Source organism: Molothrus aeneus, chromosome Z (genome assembly GCF_037042795.1).
Source record: "Molothrus aeneus isolate 106 chromosome Z, BPBGC_Maene_1.0, whole genome shotgun sequence".
Classification (NCBI taxonomy): Eukaryota; Metazoa; Chordata; class Aves; order Passeriformes; family Icteridae; genus Molothrus; species Molothrus aeneus.
In genome coordinates this window covers 36,804,824-36,827,454 of record NC_089680.1, presented here as the reverse complement: position 1 = coordinate 36,827,454, position 22,631 = coordinate 36,804,824, and the positions used below count along the sequence as shown (strand labels likewise).

Genomic DNA, 22,631 nt, shown 5'->3' with positions numbered 1-22,631 from the left:
TTCTTATCTGTAAAAGAAAAAAAAAAGTTGTCAATTTATGTGCAATGTAAAAATTTTGTTATTGTTTCAGGACACAGCAGGCCAGGAGAGGTACAGAACAATTACCACAGCTTACTACCGGGGTGCAATGGGCTTCATTTTAATGTATGACATCACAAATGAAGACTCTTTCAATGCTGTGCAGGATTGGTAAGTAAAAATTGGAATTTATATTAAATAAATACTCAGAGAGTATGTATGATATCACTTATCTGCTGTGATAGTGTAAATTGTTTTGGAAGACTTCCAGTTAAATGCTCAAGCATTCCTCTACCTGAGTACATGGTGGTGGGTTTTTTCTCAGACAGGAAAGACAATAAATATTTTAAAATGTTTTGCATATAATTAATTTTAACCATTGGGTTTTCTGTAATTTCAGTTCATGTACATTATTGATACTACTAAAACCAGAAACATGCTAATGTGGAGATTAACTGCTAAGATACCAGAAAGTGTTACCATACTTTATGGAAAAAAATGAGATACCATGTTGGAACGTCATTTTTGAATTTAATTTTTATATCTGTAGCTGGATATACATTGTTCTGTCCATCCTGTGAATCAAGTGTTAAAATGAGTGAACTTTATCAGAATAGCAGAACCCCTAGAGTGGATGGAATTTGTATTACCTGGTGTTATGTGAATGTACAGATGTCTCCATAAAAGTGGAGATATCATTTTAATCACACGAGTCAGTCAGCATCCAAAAAATTTAAACCTTTTTAAGTAAAGCTAACATAAAAGGAAAAGCAGAGTTTCCCTCAGTGATTTTTTTTCCTTTATGAATTATTTTAATATCCAAAACCCTCTCAGTAGTTTTCTGAGTGATATGAATAACATTTGTCATGTGTGCTCCACATGCTCTCTTGCATGTAGCTCCCATGGGACAACTGAGTTTGAAAGAGGATTTTGTTTGGAGTTATGTGGTTTGTTCAGTATATTTATTTGGCTTTTTAAAATTTATTTTAAGATATGTTCTAGTGTGTACTTCTTTCAGGACAGACAAGCTCAGAATCAGGTTTCACACTTAAAATGTAATGATGCTGTGATGCCTGTTTTTAACAGAAATTATTGCCCAGCATTAAACCATCCAAGAAAAATAATTTTCTCTCTTTCATAGTCTTCTACTTATCATATTGTGGTAGAAGGTGTCACCGAACCCATGGAACACTTTCCCTCACCACACCTGGTGTTTTTCTTGGTCTGTATAAGATGAGATTGGTCATTTATCACTCTTAAAATATTAACTGAAAAACTTAGCTTGACTCTGCTGCAGTGAAATGGGATCTTGGGTTGACTAACATTTCCCATGTAAGCACCAGGGATGAAGTCATTTAAAGTCCTCCAGGGGAAAGGGCCAGCTCCAGACTGTGTCCCACAATTTCGCCATCAAGTTATCTGTGTGCCTCTAACAAAGCATATGTATGAGTAACTCCTTCCATTTTTGAGAGAATCTATAAGCTTGCATGAGTAGTATAGATTGAGTAACCATCTTTGGACAATTGACTGTACCTGAGTGGAGTCTATGATACTTCAAGGGGAAAGAACCTTTGCTCTCCGTGAGTTATGACAAAGGGATGTTTTGCCCATGTTTTACAAGCTGGAAACATAGTATAAGTACTTGCTATTACACATTTGTGACTACAGCTCTGTTCAACAGCATCAGACACCTCCTAGCAGGTGGTAGCTGAAAGTGTTAATTCATAGATCCTGCTGCAAAAGCTTAACAAAAACAGGAAATCAAGGAGTACACCACTCTCCCATCTGAACCTGCAGATGTGACTGCCAGTGGCACTGCTTTCTGGCCCTGCCAGATGAAGCACTTTCTTGCTTTGTCCTGTTTTTCATTGTCCATGGGCTGATTCTATTCTAGCACTGGGTTGATAATATCTTGTCTAGGACCAGCTGTGGTCTGAAAATTTCATTGTTCCATCTCCAGGCAAACCAGATGGCATGCCATGTATTATCTCTCTTCCTCTAACACAAAGACTTCTTTTATAGCAAGTGTAAATATGAGTACTTATTATTAATTTTCCCACCTGTTTGTTTTCCACTCTCCTAGATCTGTTATGTTTGGCACTTTTTGTCTCCTGGTAAAAAGCAACTAGGCTTCATGCTAATTAAAAAGAGAAAAGTCACTGTAAAATGAGGCAAGAAAATATTTTAAAGCTATGGAGTTCTTAAATAGATTAATTATGAAATATGATTTTCTAACCAGTTTTATCTAGAAGTTTTGCAAAGAGTTGACAGCTCTTGCAGAAATTTGGTAGAAGGAAAGGATTGCAGTATTATGTGTTGAGAGCTACTGAGAAGTAATCTGCATGATGAAAGGAATGACAGATATGCTGAGTGCCTCACTTGTCAGGATGAGACATAGATTTGCCTGTTATTTGTATTTTTAATGTCATAAGCTCAGTTGCTGTTCTGCTGTTCTTCCTTTTTTTCATTACTCCCATCTCACAGCTCATAATTAATTTTGATCAGCCCTGGCTTCAATTTTTATAGTAATTGCACAGCTTGCTTCTGAATGTGAGAAAAGTTAAAGAAAACTGGCAATTACCAATGCTGCAGAAAAGAAAGCATGGCTATGTGCAGGTATCTATGTCTTTCTGAAAGTTACAGGCGGAGAGAGCAGGGGCTTTTAAGTCCTTTTGGGGCTGAAGATGCTTTTCTCTGTAATAAATGTGCCTCTCTAAGCAGTGGTGCCTTTTCATATGCATGGAGAACAGGTCAAGTCCAACTTCAAATCACATCACATCAGCTTCAAGACTTGATCTAGAAATGGCACTGCAGTCAGGACAATGAATCTACAGATACATTTTAGGTTTGGATAAAGGACTTTCGTTTAAAATGTGTGTTGGGATGATTTTTTTAATATTAAAATAATTTTTTGCCTGAAAATATTATTGATGTTTCTCCTTTTTAACTACAGATATAAATAAATAATTGTACCTCTAGAAACTATAGATATAAATAAATAATTGTACCTCTAGAAACCATATCTAAGTCAGCATATATCTATTCAACTGTGAAAAATTCTCTAGGCAATGCAACTATTTAGATTTTATATTTAAAAAAATCAGTATCCCTAATTTTATCTATTAGCACCTATGTGTGTAATATGTAGCCAAGAATTCAGAGAGAGTGGATTTGTGCTGAAAGTCTGTCTGCTAGCAAAAAGAGCAAATCAAACATGCTTTGACTCAGCAGTTCTATGGAGCTCTCCCCAGGGTCTGAATCTGCCTTTACTAAGAGGCTTTTTCTTTCAACAATGCAGCTAATGCTGCAAGATGTGTACCTTGAAATAGCTTGATGCACTTTGGTCATGTCTTCCTGAAAAGATGAAGATTTTGGAAATTGATGTATTTCCTTTAAATAGGAATCAGTTGTAGAGCATTATTTTCTGCTTGCCTGAGTTTTAAAGTAGAAAAAGGTTATACCCAAATAACCAAAATTTCCCATTTAGCTGATTTTTTAAGACAGCATCTACATGTTTCAAGAAAGTGGTCTAGTGGGATCTATTTTCTTTAGAAATTCCTCCTAATTAAATTTGAAGGAGAAATAGGTGAATGTTGAGAGTGGCTCAATGCCACTTCAATGAGTAATTTTTAGTTCAGTTCTAATGTCACAGTGCTTGCATTAATTCCTGTTTTATCCTAGGACCTGTAGCATCTACATTTGCTAGCCTTTTCTCTCTATACATTTCACTTGGAGGTGCTATGCCACTTTTCATCTTAGTGTTCAGTGCACATAAGTTGTGTCCTTAATGGCAGTGGCTCCTTATGGTAGAAAGGAGAGGGTGAAGGCTGTGTACCATCTTTGCTACTAGTACAACTCAGTATGCTGAGTTCTGTAGAAGTTCCACAGAAATAAATGTCTCTGGCTGCAAGGGCACTGCTGACTCAAAGTTTTTTACATGCCATAAAGTATTATCCTCTCTTATCACTGACACTGCCAATGCATAGCTTTAGGAAAACTCTCCATGAAAAAGGACAAACATAAACTTGTTTTTCTAAAGACTTTTCTTGACTACATTTGATATTAGGATTAAACGTCACTCTGGCCTGAACTACTTGCTTTGATAAAGATACTTATATTTTTCTTGCTACTAAACCTTGAATTAAAATAAGCACATTACAAATAAGAATTTCTGCAAATCCTTATCAAAGTGGTCTGTGTCTTGAAAATAGTAAACTGTTGACATAAAAGTACAAACCTCATGAGAAAACATTTTCTGTGGGTTTACTGTCCAAAACTAATTAATGCATTATAAGTTCATCAGGAAAGACAGATGTTAAGTTTTCATGGCATTTTTCATTCATTCCTGTCTTTATGCCCTTAAATCACATAAAGAAACATGTTTGTGGAACGGAAATTTTTTGTACGTGGTCCTTGGTCCTATTGGCTCTTACTCACACTTGCTCCTTCCATTTGTTTCGTTGTGGGGTTAAGGGCTTCTCTAGGTTTTACACCACTTACTTGAACCTCCTTCACTGTAAAATGTGACATTTTCTTAGATTCTGGGCAGCCACCCAGCATCAGAGTGTCCATTCAGCTGTCCTCAGCTGCATCAAACCCTACTAATGCTGCCAGTGGGAAGTCTAATAAGAAAGAGGAGTAAATAGTGACAGAGCTCCCTCAGAGTGTACTACGTCTTTCTTTTCCCTCTAATGTGAGCTCAGGCAGTACAGTCCGTAAGTCACTGACAGCAATCACACACCCAGGTCCTGCACAGTCACCAACTGGTGAGTGTAGCTCCTCAGTGGAGCTTGTCTCAACAATATGCTTCAGGATTAAGTCACTCTTGACTTCCACTGGACCTAATTGGCTTAAATAACTTTTTATATATCTGTATCTATGTGTATCAGCTGACATGATTGTTGATTAGGGCAGCTGTTGGCCATAACCAGACATGAACTATTACCACCACATTGCAGTCTCCTTGTTAGCACCAGCTGCAGACTGGCAGCTACATCGTAAGTGTGGCTGCAACTTCTAAAATGAGAGCAGCTACACCTTTCTCTACAGCTGCCACCCCTGCAGATAAGGGCTGAAGTTCTGAGGATTGATCTTTTCTTGTTATACCTGGTCTGTGGTAAGGAAGGATGCATCACACCTTTTCTAGGACCCTTTTCCTCAGTCATAGAAATGTGGAGGTCTGTCTGATACAAAATGGCCAGAATATTTTATCTGGGAAAACATGACAAGCTGGCAAATTATGCCTTGCTGCTACCTACATCTGGCAAGAGGACAGCTCTGGCTTAACTATCCCCATAAACCTGCTTTGTTGGACTGGAAATTTCACAGTCGAGAATTATTGTCCATTTGATGAGGTAATGCAAATACTCAGCCATTCAGAGAACTGTTGTTCATTAAAGGAGGTGTCTTCCAATCTGTACCACATCTGCTCTTCTGCTCTTCAGATATGATGGCTGGGAATTACACTGAGGTGGAAAAAAGCAAACCAGATGATCAGATAAGTATCTGAATGCTGCTGGGCTGAACTTCTGTCCATTAATTAGATCATGTTAAGGTACTCTTAATGAGATTTTCAGTTTTGTCTATTTTTTCCTATGATAAAGCTTTTATTTTTCAAAAGGTTAAAGTGGAAAATACCTCTGACAGGCTAGTGGTGAGCTGCTGGAGTTTATCAGAAAGATAAAAAAACTTAGGGATGGTAAAATATGCTAAAGGTATATTCTTTAGCATAAAGGTATGCTAAAGAAGGCACATGAAACACTGAGTTTAATATTTAGCAAGTCTGTCCATTTTTTACTTACATACTGACAATAGTAAAAGAAACAAACCCTGGTATGTTATAATTAACCCACAATGTTTATATTTGTTAATAATAAAAGTCTTACAATCTTGTGACAATAATAGTTTTTACTGGCTGAGCAGTAACTGATACACTCTTCTTATCTCCCTGTAACTGTTTGTTGACAGAGTTATAAAGTTGCTCAGCATTCCTGAATGAAAGCTCTGCTGCCAGCCAACACAAGTCCAATCACGGACTTAATAATGTTCCTGAACAATTTCCGCTCTCATCTGAAGCTGCAGATTATTCATTTTTTTCAGACCTCTAATATTCTGAATCTGTTACTCTTCAGAGGAATATCATGATCCCTGTCCTACAGTTAAAGCTTAAAATTTGCTGATGGAGCTGTTCCTTTGGGGTTTCAATTTTTCATTTACCTTCTGCAAGTGGGGATATTTCAATAGCATTAAGACTGCAGTTACAATCATGCAGCCTGGATGATTTTTGTTCAAAATCTCAAAAAAAACAGACTCTGTGAGTCAGTAGTAAAGCAGTGTACAACTTTGCAGGCAGTATGAAGTTTAATTGAGTCCTTCTCCCTTATGAACTTTCTTACCTCTGCTCCCCTCTCCCCTCTTTTCCTCTGTGCATCAAGATGCCCTGTTTCGAGTGTCAAGCCTTGGCAGGTGTGCAAGTATATTAGCTATGTGAGATACAGTCTATATGTGGGGGAGTACAACAAGATTTATTGAAATTGATCCCTATGGTCAAAAACTCCCATTAATGTTCTTGTCACAAAACATAAACGCAATGTGACACAGCAATATGACCTGCTGGTAGTGGTTCTTTTCAAAGCATATCCAAATGCTAGTTAGGTGATTTAGGTTGTCTTTCATCAGAGCATTGCTAGGCCTTGACCATTAAACCAAGGCATTTATAGTGAATGCTTAATAATGGCAGGTTTTAGCCTTCTTTTTAAGTCAATTTCTTTCCTAATGTCATTTGTTGTGCTGTGTTATGCTAATAATAAAATTCTTAATTAAGAAAACACTAAGAAAATAAAGCCTTAATTGTAACTACAGCTTAGTACCATCATCATTCTGCCGAGGATCCCTAAAAGAACTTGTCTGTCCTCTTAGTGTCAGGTGACAGTATGTTAAAGACAAATAAACATTTCTGATTGGATATGAATATAAAGTCATTATAAAATAAGGGAAAGAAAGGGAAAAAAATATTTTCGTTCCAAATTAAAGTTTTTACTTTTACCTGATGCTTGATCTTATTTTCCTCAATACAAGAGTCATTACAGTTTCTTTAAGTAGGACAAAAAAACTAGCCAACTATTTGGACCAAGATTTTGGATGTTTACTAAATATGCTTTAGCAGAAAACATACTTTAAAGCCCTGAATTTATCTAGATATTGTGAGAACTGGCAATAAAAACTGAACCTTCAAGGTCACAAACTGGTGTTCAAACTCCCCACAGGGACCAGAAGAGGGACTGTCTTTAGGCTTTAATCCTTCTCTGTGCTGGCCACCAAGTAGATGAGGACCATCTCAGCGGCTGAATTTCTTGTTGTTACCTTTGGCGAACAATGAAGCACCACAGAAGCCTGCAACCAAGCTGAGATGCTCAGGGAGAGTTTGGGATAACAGTGTTTCCTATACAGAAATTAAATTGTCTCACCCATACTTGGATATCACAGTGCAGTGCTCAGTTCTGCATACAAATTATTCTTGCAAAGTTATGCATTGTCCCTGAGATTAGACCCAGCACAGCTTGCTTTAGCAATTTAGGACTGACCATCGCAAGGGGTCAGGCCGTGGCAATGCAGCGATAACATGTGTGAAATATTTAATCTCTAAATCATTGCTTTAGCAGGAGATTGACAGCTATAGTTTAACTGGAGTTGGGGATATGGTTTTATTTAAGTTGGGGGGAGGGAAATAGAAGGCATTGGTCTGTGCACAACTCTGGGAAACAGCAAGAAAAGCATGGAAAAGCAGATACTGCTGCACAGCAGATTAATTTTTACTCTACCAAGGACTTTATCCTGTCTTTATTTCTTGATTAGTGACTTTATCCTGTCTTATTTCTTGATTCCATTGGGATTTTAAAAAATCAAACTAAAAGTCAATTCCCACATGAAAACATGAGAGAAATTGTACCTGTCCAATGTTCATAGAAGGGAAGGCTTTCCTAAGCTCTTCACATCTCTCTACTTGTAGTAAACATACTCTGCCATAAGTTCACATCATGAAGAACTCCAAGGAGAAAAATAAATCAATGCCTTTTATCTTCAATTGCCTTCTCCCACTCATATGATACATCTCTATTTACAGTGCTTTGTACATAGCAAGAGAAAAGAAAATGTTATATCAATTAAAAAGCAATTCATACAGAACAGCTCCGTTGGAAAACCATAATACTGACAAAACTGATTTCAGGCCCCGTTTGGCAGATAAAACTGCATGACATTTTCAGTTTTTCTATATCTGCATGATATCCCCAGTTTTGTTTTTTAAAAGAGGCCATTTAGATAATGCCTGGAACAGGCTTACCTAGAGGCAGAGGCAAAACAAAGTAAAAAAGATAAAACCAGATATATTTAACAAAGGACCTTCAGGTATATTAAGGGCAGACCAAGGCTCCCCAAGGGGCTACACCAAAATGGACAATGGACATGAGTTTTTCAGACAGATATAAATTTGGTCTATTTTCATATCAGGGGTTCATTCTCCAATTATTGCTTCAGGTAATGAAGTCATATACCCCCAGTTTGCTCCCCCCACCACTATTCACTTTGTTTATACTTTATTTATTTCAGGGCCTGGGGCAGAGGGTGTCCTTGGTGCTGAGGCTTGCAAGGATTGGTTTGTCTGTCCAAAATGCGAAGAGATCTTACTAACACTCTATGGAGTTCAGAGTTATACACTAATGCAGTACAGGATCTGAAAAATATTAAAGCTAAAATCTTAAGGTACACTGAGTGAGAAAATGAGCGTCTGTCACCACTTCATCTGTCATGAGGTGGTTGTTCCTGGAGGGAAAAACTCTGTACTAAATCCATATTAATTGAACACATTGAATTCTTACTTAGATATGTGTGTTTATTAGCAGAGCCAAAGTATGCTAAAGAAAGCAAAAATAAAGGAAAAACATGAAGGAAATTCTGCTTCAAAACAATTTCGAAGAAAGGACAAGACTCTAGTAGTTTCTATTGCTGGTCAGTGAGAGGAGCCTGTGTCTTACAGCTCGCTTGTTACAAGCCAGGGAGCAGCAGAACTGACTGTTACAGCCTCTGGGAGAAAGAGAGAGAAAAATATGAGCCAGGCAGAATGGACGGAAACACAGACCCTCCTTTGATGTAATATTCAGCATTAGTCCTTTCAGTATAACAGAGCTGAGTGTTACGGCCTCTGGGAGAAAGGGAGAGAACAAAACATGAGCCAGGCAGAATGGATGGCAATGCAAGCCTTCCTTTGATGTAATATTTAGTATCAGTCCTTTTGGTTTTGCCTGCTTGGAAAGAATCAGCAAACACACATTAAGACTCAATGACAAGAAACCTGCACCTGCGATTAAAAAAAAAAAAGGGAAAAAGAAATACATAGATTAAAATTGTTTATGTAAGCTGCGGTAAAGTTGAGCGAAATAATACATATTTTACTGATTACATAGATACAACTTTGATACATATATAAAAGATATATATATATACATAGAGGGAGATTATATATTATATATATATATACATAAGATATATATATAGAGAGAGATATATATTTTTATAAATAGATATATAAAAAATACAACTTTTGCATTGTATTTTTAGATGGAAAAATTGAAATTTGCAATTTTAGCCTCTCTCCTTATTTAGTACATCCTTTTAAATCATATTTTCTGAGCTTTTAAACTACAAATACTCAATTTTTTGCATAGAAATTAAAATTATAATTCTAAGCAAATTTAAAGAGATTTCCTTCATAGATCAAGGAAAATCAGTATTGGTAGTTCATCTGAACTACAAATGCTTATTCAGTTTTTAAAATCTTCTCAGAGTTTTGTTGTCTATGCAGACTTGAGTGAGTAGATTACAAAAAATATAGAGAAGTAACTAAGAATGATTAGGAAATGTTGCCTCTAGCAACTCATACAATATCTGGTAATAGAGATTCATATTCTGAAAGTCATGGGTGTTTAAAATGACTTTCCAGTCTCCATGGAAACTCTACTGAGTTAGTTACTGCAGTCACAGCTTAGATATATAAACAAAAGCATGGTATGATGGCTAGAGGGAAAGTCTGCGCTTATGAGATTGTTAAAGGGCTTTTCACAGGGTCTACCATAGCAAACCAGTCTTCCAATCCACTGGGCTATTAAAAATCCAAAACATAATCTTTTTCTCACATTTAAGTTAAGGTTTTATAGTTTAAATAGTTAATTTGGTGTCTTCATTTTGCTCTCCCAAAAGAGAGAACTTTCATATTTTCAAGAATTTTGGGATATGTTACAAGCTGTTTATGAGACTATCTAAACCTCAAGCTTTGAACTAAAGCTGAATTTGTTTTAATTCCAGTTCTATTCTCTCTTACACAAGGAAATCTATCCAGAGATTACAATAGCTGTCCTGCCAGTTTTATTTGAAGTATTCCAGGAGGAAGAAGGGAGGTGTGGAAGAGAGTGACAAACTGTGATTCTCGTTAAGATTCCAAAAAGTGATGCTGATCTACTCAGCAGACAGACAGAGAAAGTGAATGGTCTGAGGCCCTGTCTCCTTTTTGGAGAAGATGGCAAATTTCCAAATGAACAGAAAGGAAATTTTTGAAGAAGGCATCTGAAAAAATAAATAGGTCCTCTAAGTCAGCCAGCAGGAAGCAAAGATGTTTGTCCAGAGTCAGTTATGCTGAAGAGTTTGGTGGGTTTTGGGTTTGTTTTCTTTTGTGTTTTTTTTTTTTTTTAAATGTTTGTTTGTTTGCTTGTTTTTTTGTTTTATTTTGTTTTGTTTTGTAGAGAAGAACCAGAATGTAATCAGTCATCCTTCTGAGCTTTCCTCAAGCCAGGTTCTGTTGTGGGTGAAGGGCAGAAACTCTTGCTGAGGGCCACAGTACTTGCAGAGGAATGGGGATCACAGACCTGTGGGAGATATCACAGGGACCTGTGGGAAGCAGAAAATGCCATTAATCAGAGGGAGTTTAGTAAGAGCTGGAATGAGGCAGTTTGAGCACCAACTGTGACTGGGATGAAGCAGGTGGGCTCACACACTCAAATCACTGAAGAATGGTTGCTAGAAGCTTATCTTTGGTATTTCTTCTATTGATCTTTATTTAATTCATATGTCCCCTCATGCTGATTTTCCTCCTTGGTCTCTATTGCATCACTTTAAAAATAATTTTTCACTGTTTTCTGGCTGTCTTCCATATTCTCTGTTTTTGTTGCTGTTAGTTTTTCTCCTGAGTCCAGAGCACCAACCTTCTCTTGGGAAGCATCTTCCAAAAAAGAGGTTTATCCTCTCCTCACTTAACTGGTGAAAGATTTTGTGGGAAGGCTCAAAGGAGGAAGGAAAAAGGCTTTTGCTAGAAAGAAGAATTCTGAGACTGTGAACACTTTATAAAATAAAAGTAGATTTGTAAAATACATTTAAACAAATCTTGAATTTTTTCTGTTTTTACTTAGAATCTGCCAGAGTCCACTTGTGAACAGATGTATTGCTGGAAAGTTTCTGACACAGATCTTTTGCATTTCAGTCTGATTTTTAAAAAAATAAATTGTTGAAGTTTACTTTTCTAACTGCAAAGATTATATTAAAAACAATGCAATGAAAGACCATACTACAGTATTTCAATATTGATCTGGTACCACAAATCAGAAGCTGATAATGACAGTCCTTTCTCCACAAAATTGTTTCCTTAGCACTGAAAGCTAGCAGGCACTTTCAAAGAGCACTCAGCTCCAAACAACAGAGAGCTGTGTTCTCCCAGAAGTGCAGGAATGGCTTGGAAAAGCACAGCTATCCCCACTTGTATGGGCAGCTCCCTGCTGTAAGAACATTGTCAGCTCTTCTACCTGGGCAATAATAACCCACACTGCTCTGAAGGAACAGTTTCAAGTGCTAGTGTTCATGCCATGAGTTACTGAAAGGTGATGAACACAAAGGCTTGTGTTGAATAGTGTGTAGCTTAGGGCAGTTTATATTTTGATACGGTGGGCTAAGTCAGGACAGCTGGACACTGTCTTCTCTAGCCCATTGTCCTGTGCAGAGGAAATGTTTAGGTTTTCTTTTATGGCTTCCAGACTAAAGCTTTCTCATCAGGAGCTACCCTATTCCCTAGGCACTGACAGAGCATGCTGTTTTCTCTTGCAACTCAGCCAGACAGAAAGAACTGAGGTAGTGTTTTGAAGTGTGAAGTTGCATTGTATGCACATGTTGGATTAAGATGCTCTTGTATCACCCCACAGATTGCACAGATCCCTGTCACAACTTCATTTCCTGCAGGTGATTTTTGCCTTTGTTAAGGCAGCATTCTCACCAATATACAGTCTATTGGAACCAGTTTATAGATTTATTTAATAAAGATGTTGGAGAAAATGAATTAAAATTAAACTGAAAGACCTGTCAATGTGAATTAAAATGTAGACTGATTCTTGTTTTGTAGAATATTTAATTACCTTATTCTATGGTGTATATATGTGTACAATATATTTTCTATGTTTATTCACTTTTTTAATAGTCAAGCAGAGTGAACACTGATCTCTTCTAGACTTGGACTGACTTGGACTAAAATCTTGACTTCAATTTTCCAAAAAAAGAATAATATTCTAGCAGTAAAAGCCATAAGGGTGTGAATGGCATGATAAAGTAACTATTGTGATATTTGAATATATCTAAGCGTTTTTTTAAATTTGGGATTACTCATATTACTATTAACTAAAAACTCTCAGAAAATTGGAACTGCTTTCTTATGTGGTAATATTTCAACAGAAGAACAAGTTCTGTACATTTTTCGAGAATCCTGGGAAGGGAAAAACTTAATAACAAAAATGTTTGGATTCACTTTTCAGCATTATTAAGTCAATCATTCAATACAGATTTCATAACCTTCATTTTATATTGCATTGGTTTTTGGAGTTTGTTTATGCTGAAGGCATTGTTGCACTTTCCTGGGTTAACTTAATTGAAAACTATTGATTCATTACATTGGTTGCTCTCCTTTTTTTATTTTTTCTTTTTCACAATCATGGCCAGTTCCATATACATAAAAACATGGTAGAGAGAGCTGAAGTCCTCCACACTTAAAAATCAGGTCTTAAATATCTTTTGCTTTTACTTTTTCAGCTATATAACTAAGGCCATCAAGGATGGAATCAGCCAATCCTTCTTAACTGTGTGCCTGAAAATATGAATGCTTGGAGTATTATTTATTTAATAATTAGCATTTAATCAGCATTTTTTGAATTTCCTTTGGTTGCCATTTTATGGTCTATAACTTTTAATTTAATTCTGCATTAATAAAAAACCTCAGGAAACTAAGGAAATGAAAGGAAAGATTATTTTCATTTCTGTAAAGAACATGTACATACCTTACCATGAAGTATGTAATTTTCTTCTGAGCCTAAGCAATGAAGTCTGCTGGGAATGTCCTCTGGTTTTGTTTAGCATCTAAAACAGGGCGGAAATGGGGGTGGGGTGAGGAGAATCAAAAGACATGAAAAAATTGAGATGAAATCTTTGCTGTTATATCAGGTGACTATTTTATTGTGGTTTTATTCTGATTAATTTCTGTTCGCATAAAAGTGTAAACCAGGATATTTGGTGGATGAAGGTTGTTTCGTTGGGCTCTGGCTTTTGGGGAGATGGCTATGTAATAAAGAAGAAAAAAGCCTGACTGCAAAATAAGAGGCCCAAATTAAATGTCTAAAGAATGAGGGTGTGGGGGTGGCATGTGTGTTAAGGGTGAGAATAGTGAGAACTGTACTTAAGAAGGATAGGAAAAACATAGTAAGAATCTCTCTTTTGAGGAAAGAGAATTAAGAAATAGAGTTGTTCTGGTGGGCTTTCTTCAGGGCAGCAGCACTGCCTGTTCTCATTCCAGACACTCCCATTTTGTGAAACATCCCCATGGATGACTGACAAGCAGTGAACATTTTGTGCATTTGTGCACCTTTTGCTCACCATGATGCAAAAGGTCAGCGCTGCTCAGCCTGTAGGCCAAGGACAATTTCAAGGCAGAGCAAGCTATCATGTTTAGAAACCACAAGAGTTTTTCTGTTCAACCAGGGCAATACCAGGACTTGCCAAGCTTCCTAGACTGGCAGCATCCTTGATGCCATCACCAGAACTTTAGACCTCCATGGAATGAGACTTAATAATAAATCAAGGTGTAGATGGATTCCAGAAAAATTATAAGGAAAAATATAATGTTCAGGGGAAAAAATATATGCCTCCCAACATATAAAATTGTGGAGATGAAAAAGAAAGTTAAAATACAGTGGAGCCTGTTTTCCTTCTCCAAATATTTTTTCCTCTTCTCTGTGTATTAATATTCACTTCAGCACCAGTGAAGACTAATTTATTTAATCACAATATGTAATCATGTGTCTGTAACTTAGTGAACAGCTAGCAAATGTATTATAAGCTGGTAACACAGCAAACACTGGAGAATGTGTTGAGCAAAGCACATCCAAACATTTGGTGTCTTACATGCATTAAAGAGAGAGACACTGGGTTTTAAAGCATCTTGAAAAACTGCAGCCAGCATGTTACTTTTCATGGTAACCAAAGGGATGTGGCCACATTCCTTCCACAAACTTCTTAGGTCATTTGCAGATCAGCATCAGCACTGTTGGTTTTTTTGGCTATACCTCTCTGTTGTGAAAGAGTGTGATCTGAATGATGCAAGGAGTGCATCCAGAGTGCTTCATTGTCATTTTTAAATATGTATGACTGTTAAAGGAGTACTTGGAAAATTAGCAATGGAACACCATTTTTCACTGTCTAGAATTGAAGAAATATTTGAGTTTCATCTCTTCAGCTTAAGTAACTCTGCTTTTAATGTCCAGCCTGTGTGCTGTCACTTTTCCCTGATACATTTCAACATGGTTTTTGGTGTTGCTGATCTGTACTGAGCCATAAGGAAAAAAAAAGTCTAGGGAAGGATGGGTTCAGAAGCATGAAAAAAAAAAAGTTTTACATAAAATTCATACACCATTGACAGATGTTTTTGGAAAGAAAGTGTTAATCTTCAGTGAGACAGATTCAATTATACTAATAGAAGCATATGAGGATGAGGGCTCTAAAATATAGTACTTATATGTCAATATATAACAGGAAAAGCAGGCTAGCTTTGGGACATTATGAACTGCAAAGAGATTATAGCCTAATTTTTGACACTTTATCCATATGAATGATTTTTATGATGGATTTTCAGACCCTTTTGTAAGAGTGTCAACAATTATCTGGTCAGAACCCAGTACATACTGGAGAAGGAAAAAGAAATAAATACTCTGATAATAACTTTAAGTTGTGCTCTGCCAGATACGTGCCCAGTGTTTTAAAGACAGGTCCCTGTACACAGATAGGGAACACATCCTATTAGACTAGCAGTGGGATAAATTGCTTGGCTGGGAAAGTTCTGATTCTGTGTCCAAACTGAAAAAAAAAAATTAAAAAAAAAATTAATTGTCTGAGCATCTTTATACCTCCAAAAGAGTATTTTTACGCGAGTAAGAAAGGAAGAGTGGGGAGAGGTTAGTGTGAAATACCAGAGTGAAATAAATATTTTGTTCTCTCTTAAAACTGAAAACAATTTTTGATGAAAGAGATTGTGTAGCTTTCAAAGGACTCAATTTTGTTTTGTTTCCATAGGCTGAGGTTCAGAAATACCTTTTTATTTTTTTGCATTTTATTGTTTTCAGATCTATACCTTGACAGCCAAAAAATATCCTCTTTTTTAAAAAAATGCATGTAATATCACAGTCTCAGGAGCAAGTAGAAGGAAATGCTAAGGTTTATGATATTCTTAAAGAGAATGTGCAAAAATATAACCTTTAATATATTTCCTAGAAAGAAACATATCCTACCACAAAAAAATCTACCAATTCTCCCTGGAAATTACTAAAAAATGTATGGCTTCAGGCCATATATATAATGTATATATGATATATACAATGAGCTTAACAATAACTTTTAAGATTATGTTATCATTAGATATGATGATATGAAGTAACTTCATAAAGTTTTCAATTATTTCCTTCACTCTACAGGTCCAGTTGAATTTAATTTGTGAGTTCTTTTGCCTTGCTTTCTTTCTGCTTCTTGCTTTGCTTGGAAAGCTTGGGCTTTCAGTGATGCCAAGGAATATAAAATAAATACACCCAAAATAGTTTGGACCAGACACAATTGATATATGCACCAGGCAGGCAATCTGACTGCTTCTGGGATTCAATATCATGTCCCTTTGTGTGATGCTGCATTGCACTGTATTATTTAGACATCCAGACTATCTAGGAGGTTCCCTAAATTAGTAATACATGATGCTGTACACCTGCTGTCCATCTGTATTTGTGTGTTTATCAACCTTACAATAATGATCCTTTTTCCATTTTCCTATATCCTGAAGTTTGGTAGAATATGATGAGAAATGTAGATTGATTTAGTTACAGTTACCCTTCTCCTGCTAATGCACTGCATTCAAGGTCTTCACAGATCCGACTGCTGGTTGTATTAGGCTTCATGAAAAATTACTGTGAAAACTGTCAGTTCTCACAAAAATAAAACAAACCCTTGGAGCTGAGATGGTGGAAGACAAAATAAAGCTTAACATCTGCACTTATCTTAGGAACTCTATCTGTAGTTTTAAAGTTTTGTAATGGGATGGGGAGTGGCTGTTTCCATAAACATTTTTTTACCTATATTAATTAAATAGTTATTTGAAAGAAGATAATATATTGACCAGAACGTTTTTAGTGTTCACAGGTAGTTTGAACACTGGAAACAAATACATTGGAAACAAATTCTTGTTGAGAAGATGATGACATCCTTCTTCCCTTTTTCTTTTCTGTTCTCGATTATTTTTTTCACTTGAAAGGATTAGAGGTATAGAGGAAACAAAGCAATACATTTAATCAGTAAATAAAGGTTCAGTGTTGATAGGAAGACCTTTTTTTATGAACTTTGCATACATAGTTCTACCTTAAATCCACACAGCAGCTGGAAATAGGTCAACACTAAGCATCTTGTTGTTTCATGAAAGAATTCAAACCTGTTTCCAAGGTAACCAATCCCATCCTCTGCAAATCTCTGCTGTGCTTCTACCTGTTTTGTGAAGCTGAATGCTTTTCTCATTTCCTGAGGTATAGTTTGAACTTTAACACACACATGTACGCACACACCACATGCTGCTTTTTTTCCACTGTGATGAAAGAGACAACAAAAGTAAATAGGAGTTAGTTAATATTTAAACTGTTAATGCGGGTGGCTCAGTAGCACATTCATAGAGCTTTTGTAAGTAGTGCCAAGCAGCCCTTGAACAAACAGCTTTTACAGGAATGGCAGATTAATTTTGGATGAATTTCTGGGTACCTGGCCATCAGGTCAATATTGTCTCCTTTGTTCTCTGCTCTCCACACGCACTAGGAAGGATACTCTATTCTGTGGAGAGTAATGAGGATGTGTCAATAGAGGCAAATGATATTCAGTAATACCATTTGGTGCATAAGCTACCATGTCTCTATCACGTTAGGTAGTTGCGCCACACATCTGCATATAAAGACAGAACACTTATTTTATCAAGTTTTCTTGGCACATTCTAAGTGCCTCGACACACATTAAAACATTTTCTGCAGAACTTCAGAAAGATCAATTTTTGTTTTAAAGTCATGTTTTATTTTGAGACAGTAAGTCTTTGAGAAGATTGCAACACAAAATATGTGGCAGTAGAATGTAGTACAGCATAAAGGAGCTCAGGCACTAAAAAACTTCTTGCAAAAATATCTTCTTTTATCTGGAAAAACTGTGAACATGATACCTCACTGAGGATGTTCTGAGTATTTCCACTATATTAAAGAAAGCATATTCAACCTAATTTTTCTTTTGCCTTATTTATTTACATATTGACCACACAGGCAGTTTAGAGTTTCCTAAATGGTTGCCAGAGTAAAATAAAACAAAGTAATTGCTACAAGATGAAAACTGCTCCTGCTCTGATCAATAGGATCGTTAGGATCAACTCTACAGCTAATTTTTAATGGAGGACTTAATAATGATATAGAACATTGTTGGTCTACTAATCTATTAATATACTAGTATTAATACTAGTATTAACCAAAGAATTTCTGTCTGTCTTCAGCTATTACTAATACACTTCCTTGAAATGTGATACACACTTTTAGTTTAGCTTTTGGAAATTTAATTTGTTATCTGAAAGGTGACCAATTGTGTTAGTGTTCAAAAACACATAATCACATAAGCGATTATATGCAGTGTTTTTTAATTAAAAGCTCTGGGAATCGGGGTAGTTTCCACCCAAATCTGATTCCGACCATACATTCGAGGTGAATGTGTTTTATACTCTATCGTTATATAACTTTCATGTTAATTATCAAACTTATATTATTCTATTGTATACACAGATTTCAGCTCAACATAGCCCCCTTTAAATTTCCAACATAGTTTCTCACAATTCTTCTTATGGTTATATAATAATTACATTTAACTACTAAACAATCATCACATCTAACAATTATATCTTTTGTCATTCTGCTTATGCAGGTGCAGTGATCTGAGAAAACACAAAGCCTAATATTTTCAAAGACTATTTTTAACATTTTCCAGGGCTCCACTATCATTCTCCCCCCTTTGAAAGCATTTTCACTTCACTATAGGTGTAAATGTTTTCACTTGATGCAGTCCTTTATTCCTCAATTTATACTTGACGTTCTTCAAATCCAGGGTTGATGTGGATGCTATCACGAACTGGAGAACCAGAAGATGGTGAGCGTGGATCTCGTGTCACTGCCTTTATTATTTTCTGGTTCCAGGATGTTTTCTTCTGTATCTCTCCCTTTAAGATGCTGTAAACTAACCAAATTGCTAAGAATACAATTAGTAAGATTATCACACTCTCAATGATAGATTTAATTCATGAACTCACATTCCACCCTAACCCTTTAAAGATTTTTTCCTAACCAGCTTGTAGTCAAGTCCTTTTGCTCTTCTTTTGCTTCATGCTCTATTTGTTTCAACTGATTGATGTCATATTCTACATCTGCAGTTACATTTGGGATATGAACACAGCAATGATCAACTTGTCCCTTTAAAAATCCACATACTCCATGCTCTTTCAGGAGTAACAAATCTAAGGCTAATCAATTTTGTAAAGTCATTTTTGGTGGCTTGTAATTTTACGTTTAATTCTTTAAATCCTTCCCGGGTGACTCTTGCCAGTCTATCTACCTGACCTGTAAGTTTGTACAGCATCTCCCTACTCTGATAGTTTGCTCTAGGACCAAGTAATGACTCTAGAGCCCACCCAAATTTCACTCCACCAGAGGGTTCTTGCCAAGTGTCATCTGGATTTTCATTGTCTAGAAATTCTCGTCTTGCTCTTATCTGCAGAAGTTCATGTTTTCTGTTAAATGGGGAATTTTCCAAATTGGACATGAGGTTTCAAGGCCTAAAGTAATCTCCTTTACTTTCCCATCTACAGGCAGATGTGTTGTCCAGGTACCATCACTTGCTGCCCATACCCATGCTCCCCAAATTGTCCTGGACTTCAGACTGTACTTCTGGTACATCCTACAACTACTTTATAATTCACTCTGCCTTGTTTATGTTTGATCCCTCTGCAAGCACAACCAATTTGTAGGGCTGTTGCCTGGGGTGGCATCTGTTTTATCTCTGCATCATCAGAAGTGCAGTCATAAGTTTTATTGCATGCCCACCAACTTACTTTGTCTGCCCTCGTTCTGCTACTGGTGGCAGTGTTCATTATTGCTGGATCTGTTTCATTCTCGGGGCCTTCCTTCTTAATACACCAAGGGGTGTTTGTCATATATTGGAATCTTTGAAGAATACTCACAGAATCTTTGAAGAATACACACTGTCCCAAGGCTCTATCTGATCTTTCCGATCCTTGGCCTCATACTTCCATACCCAAGTGGTTTCTGTAACATTTTCTATAATCTTTTTATAGTGTGGTAAATAGCATTGCCATTGTGTGATGCCTCCTGCTTCTCCCATAGGGGTTCCTAGTATGCCATCACTTAGAATACAGTCTTTCTGACCCATGGGTCTCATCCATGTTCCTATTTTCTCCCAAGTTTCCTTGATTACTTGCCTCGATTCGGGTACTTGTTTACATGTAATTGTTTTGTTCTTTTGTATTTCAGGTAGTTTTGATGTTATGAATCCCCAAATTACTGGGTCTCCTGCTGCCTTTGGTATTGGCAGACAGGCAGTTATTCTACTGGTGTTTTGCATTTTGGCAAAGACTTTGACCAATCCAATCATTACATTCTCAGCCCGAACTGCATTAGAAACCTTTATCACCTGTGTTTCTGTTTGTACCTCTCTCTTCATTCTAGAACGAAGAGTAGTTAGTTGATCATTTTGCATTCCACATCCCAAAGACATTAATGACCATAGCGTTAGCAGAATTACTGATAGCATTCTCAAAGTAATTAAACACATCTTATCTGCAGCCTTGTTGGTTCCACAGTTTACACAGTCCGTGTAAACTGTGGAATCCAGGAAGGATTTTCTTCACTCGGGTGTAATGAAGCCAGGGGTCCACGCCGGCTACTTTGACTGCTGTAAAGGTGGTCAGCAGTACCTGGTGGGGTCCACTCCATTTTTCTTTCAGCGGTTCTTTGTTCCAGTTCTTGATGTACACCTCGTCTCCTGGATGTATGTTATGAACTGGGTTCTCAAGAGTCAGTGGTCTATTCCACACGAGGATGCTCCAGAGCCGAGGTAAAGTTTTCCCGAGAGACAGAACATAATTATACACTTCCTGCTTTCCTGTGATGTGTACATTAGGGTTAGGCTCAGGAGATTCATATGGTTTCCCATGCAATATCTCATAAGGACTGACTGACATCCCACTCCTAGGCCTTATCTGAATCCTCAACAGTGCTATTGTCAAAGCCTGGGGCCACTGCAATTTGGCTTCTTGGCATATTTTACTGATTTGCCTTTTTAGTGTCTGATTCATCCTCTCTACCTGTCCACTCGACTGGGCTCTCCATGGTGTGTGGAGGTCCCAGGTTATCCCCAGCAATCTACTTACCTCTCTTACTACTGTAGCTATGAAATGGGGCCCCCATATCTGATGATACCATTAAGGGTATCCTGAACCTGGGAATAATCTCCTGTAGCAACCACTTAACTGTTTCCTTTGCTTGGTTTGTGCGACAGGGAAGGGCTTCTGGCCACCCAGAGAATGTGTCAACCCCCACCAACAGGTATTTGTATCCTCGAGTTCTTGGCAATTCTACAAAATCTACCTGCCAATAGTCTCCTGGCTCTATTCCTATCTGAATTCTTCCTATCTGTGCTTGTTGCCTAGCCACTGGGTTGTTTTTCAAGCAGATATCACATTTGGACAATACTGATTTTGCCATTGTTAACATCTGTACTGAAATTAAACTCTGCTTTAGCAATTTTACCAATGCCTCTGCTCCCCAGTGAAATTCGTTATGTTTAATTTGTAGAACTTCTCTCATTATCAAGGGGGGTACCGCTATTTGTCCTTGTGCAGTCACATACCATCCCTCTGAATTCTTCTGTGCATTTAGCAAACGTGCCAGTCTCTCATCTTCTACTGAATATTTTGGTTCTGGAGGCAAATTGAATTGGGATACATTAAGCTTTAAAGGTATCAATGCCATTGTTGTTTGCACCCTTCAAGCAACCTGTCGGGCTGCCCAGTCTGCTTTTCGATTTCCCTCACAGATTTTGGAGTTTCCTGATTGGTGTGCTTTACAGTGTATAATTGCCACTTGTTCAGGTTTTTGTACTGCTTTTATCAATTGCAGGACTGCATCCTGATGTTTAATGTGCGTACCTCAAGAAGATAGTAATCCTCTTTCTTTCCACAGTGCTCCGCGTACATGCACCACTCCAAAAGCATATTTTGAGTCAGTCCAGATATTTACCTTTTTCCCTTCACTTAATTCTAGTGCCCTGGTTAAAGCAACCAGTTCTGCCTTCTGGGCAGATGTATTTGGGGGTAATGCCTTTGCTTCCACTACTGTACTGACTGTTGTTACCGCATATCCAGAGTGTATGGTTCTGTTTTCCATGAAGCTGCTCCCATCTGTAAACAGCTCCCACTTTGGTTGCTCTAGTGGGACGTCTTTCAGGTCTTCTCTTGCTGAATAGGTGTACTCTATTACCTCCACACAGTCGTGCTCTAATGGGCCTTCTTCAGCTGTGGTACTGTCATGGTTTGACACTGGCACAGTGCCAGTGCCCCCATGAAGATACCCTCTCCCTGGTTTCTGCTGTGAGATGTGACCAGGAATAAGCAAAGCAGGCTCCCTCTTAGAAAGAAAAGAAAACAAAACTTTATTAACTACACCACAACTATAGATAAAAGGAACACACACAGGGAAAATGAAAACCTTACAAATACATTTCCTCCTCCCCCCACCAAATTTCCAATACAATACATCTATTCCCCAAAATCACCAACTCTTGGTCCAGCACCACCCTTCAGACAATCAATCCTCAGTTCATCAAGAGGAGAGGAGTCCTTCTTGTACCATGGGCTTCCCCTGGAAACACAGCTGAAGCCTCGTGTGTTTCTGTGTCACTCCTGGCACCGCCCGGAG

At 37.3% G+C, this 22,631-nt stretch overlaps 1 protein-coding gene across 1 annotated transcript in view; it reads left to right on the top strand.

Moving 5' to 3' along the window:
• RAB3C (RAB3C, member RAS oncogene family) overlaps positions 1–22,631 on the top strand; it is a 130,441-nt gene that overhangs the window by 57,361 nt on the left and 50,449 nt on the right. Inside the window, exon 3 of the mRNA XM_066568662.1 lies at positions 71–189. Coding sequence (XP_066424759.1) covers positions 71–189 — 119 coding nt within the window. The remainder of the gene's footprint in view (positions 1–70; positions 190–22,631) is intronic.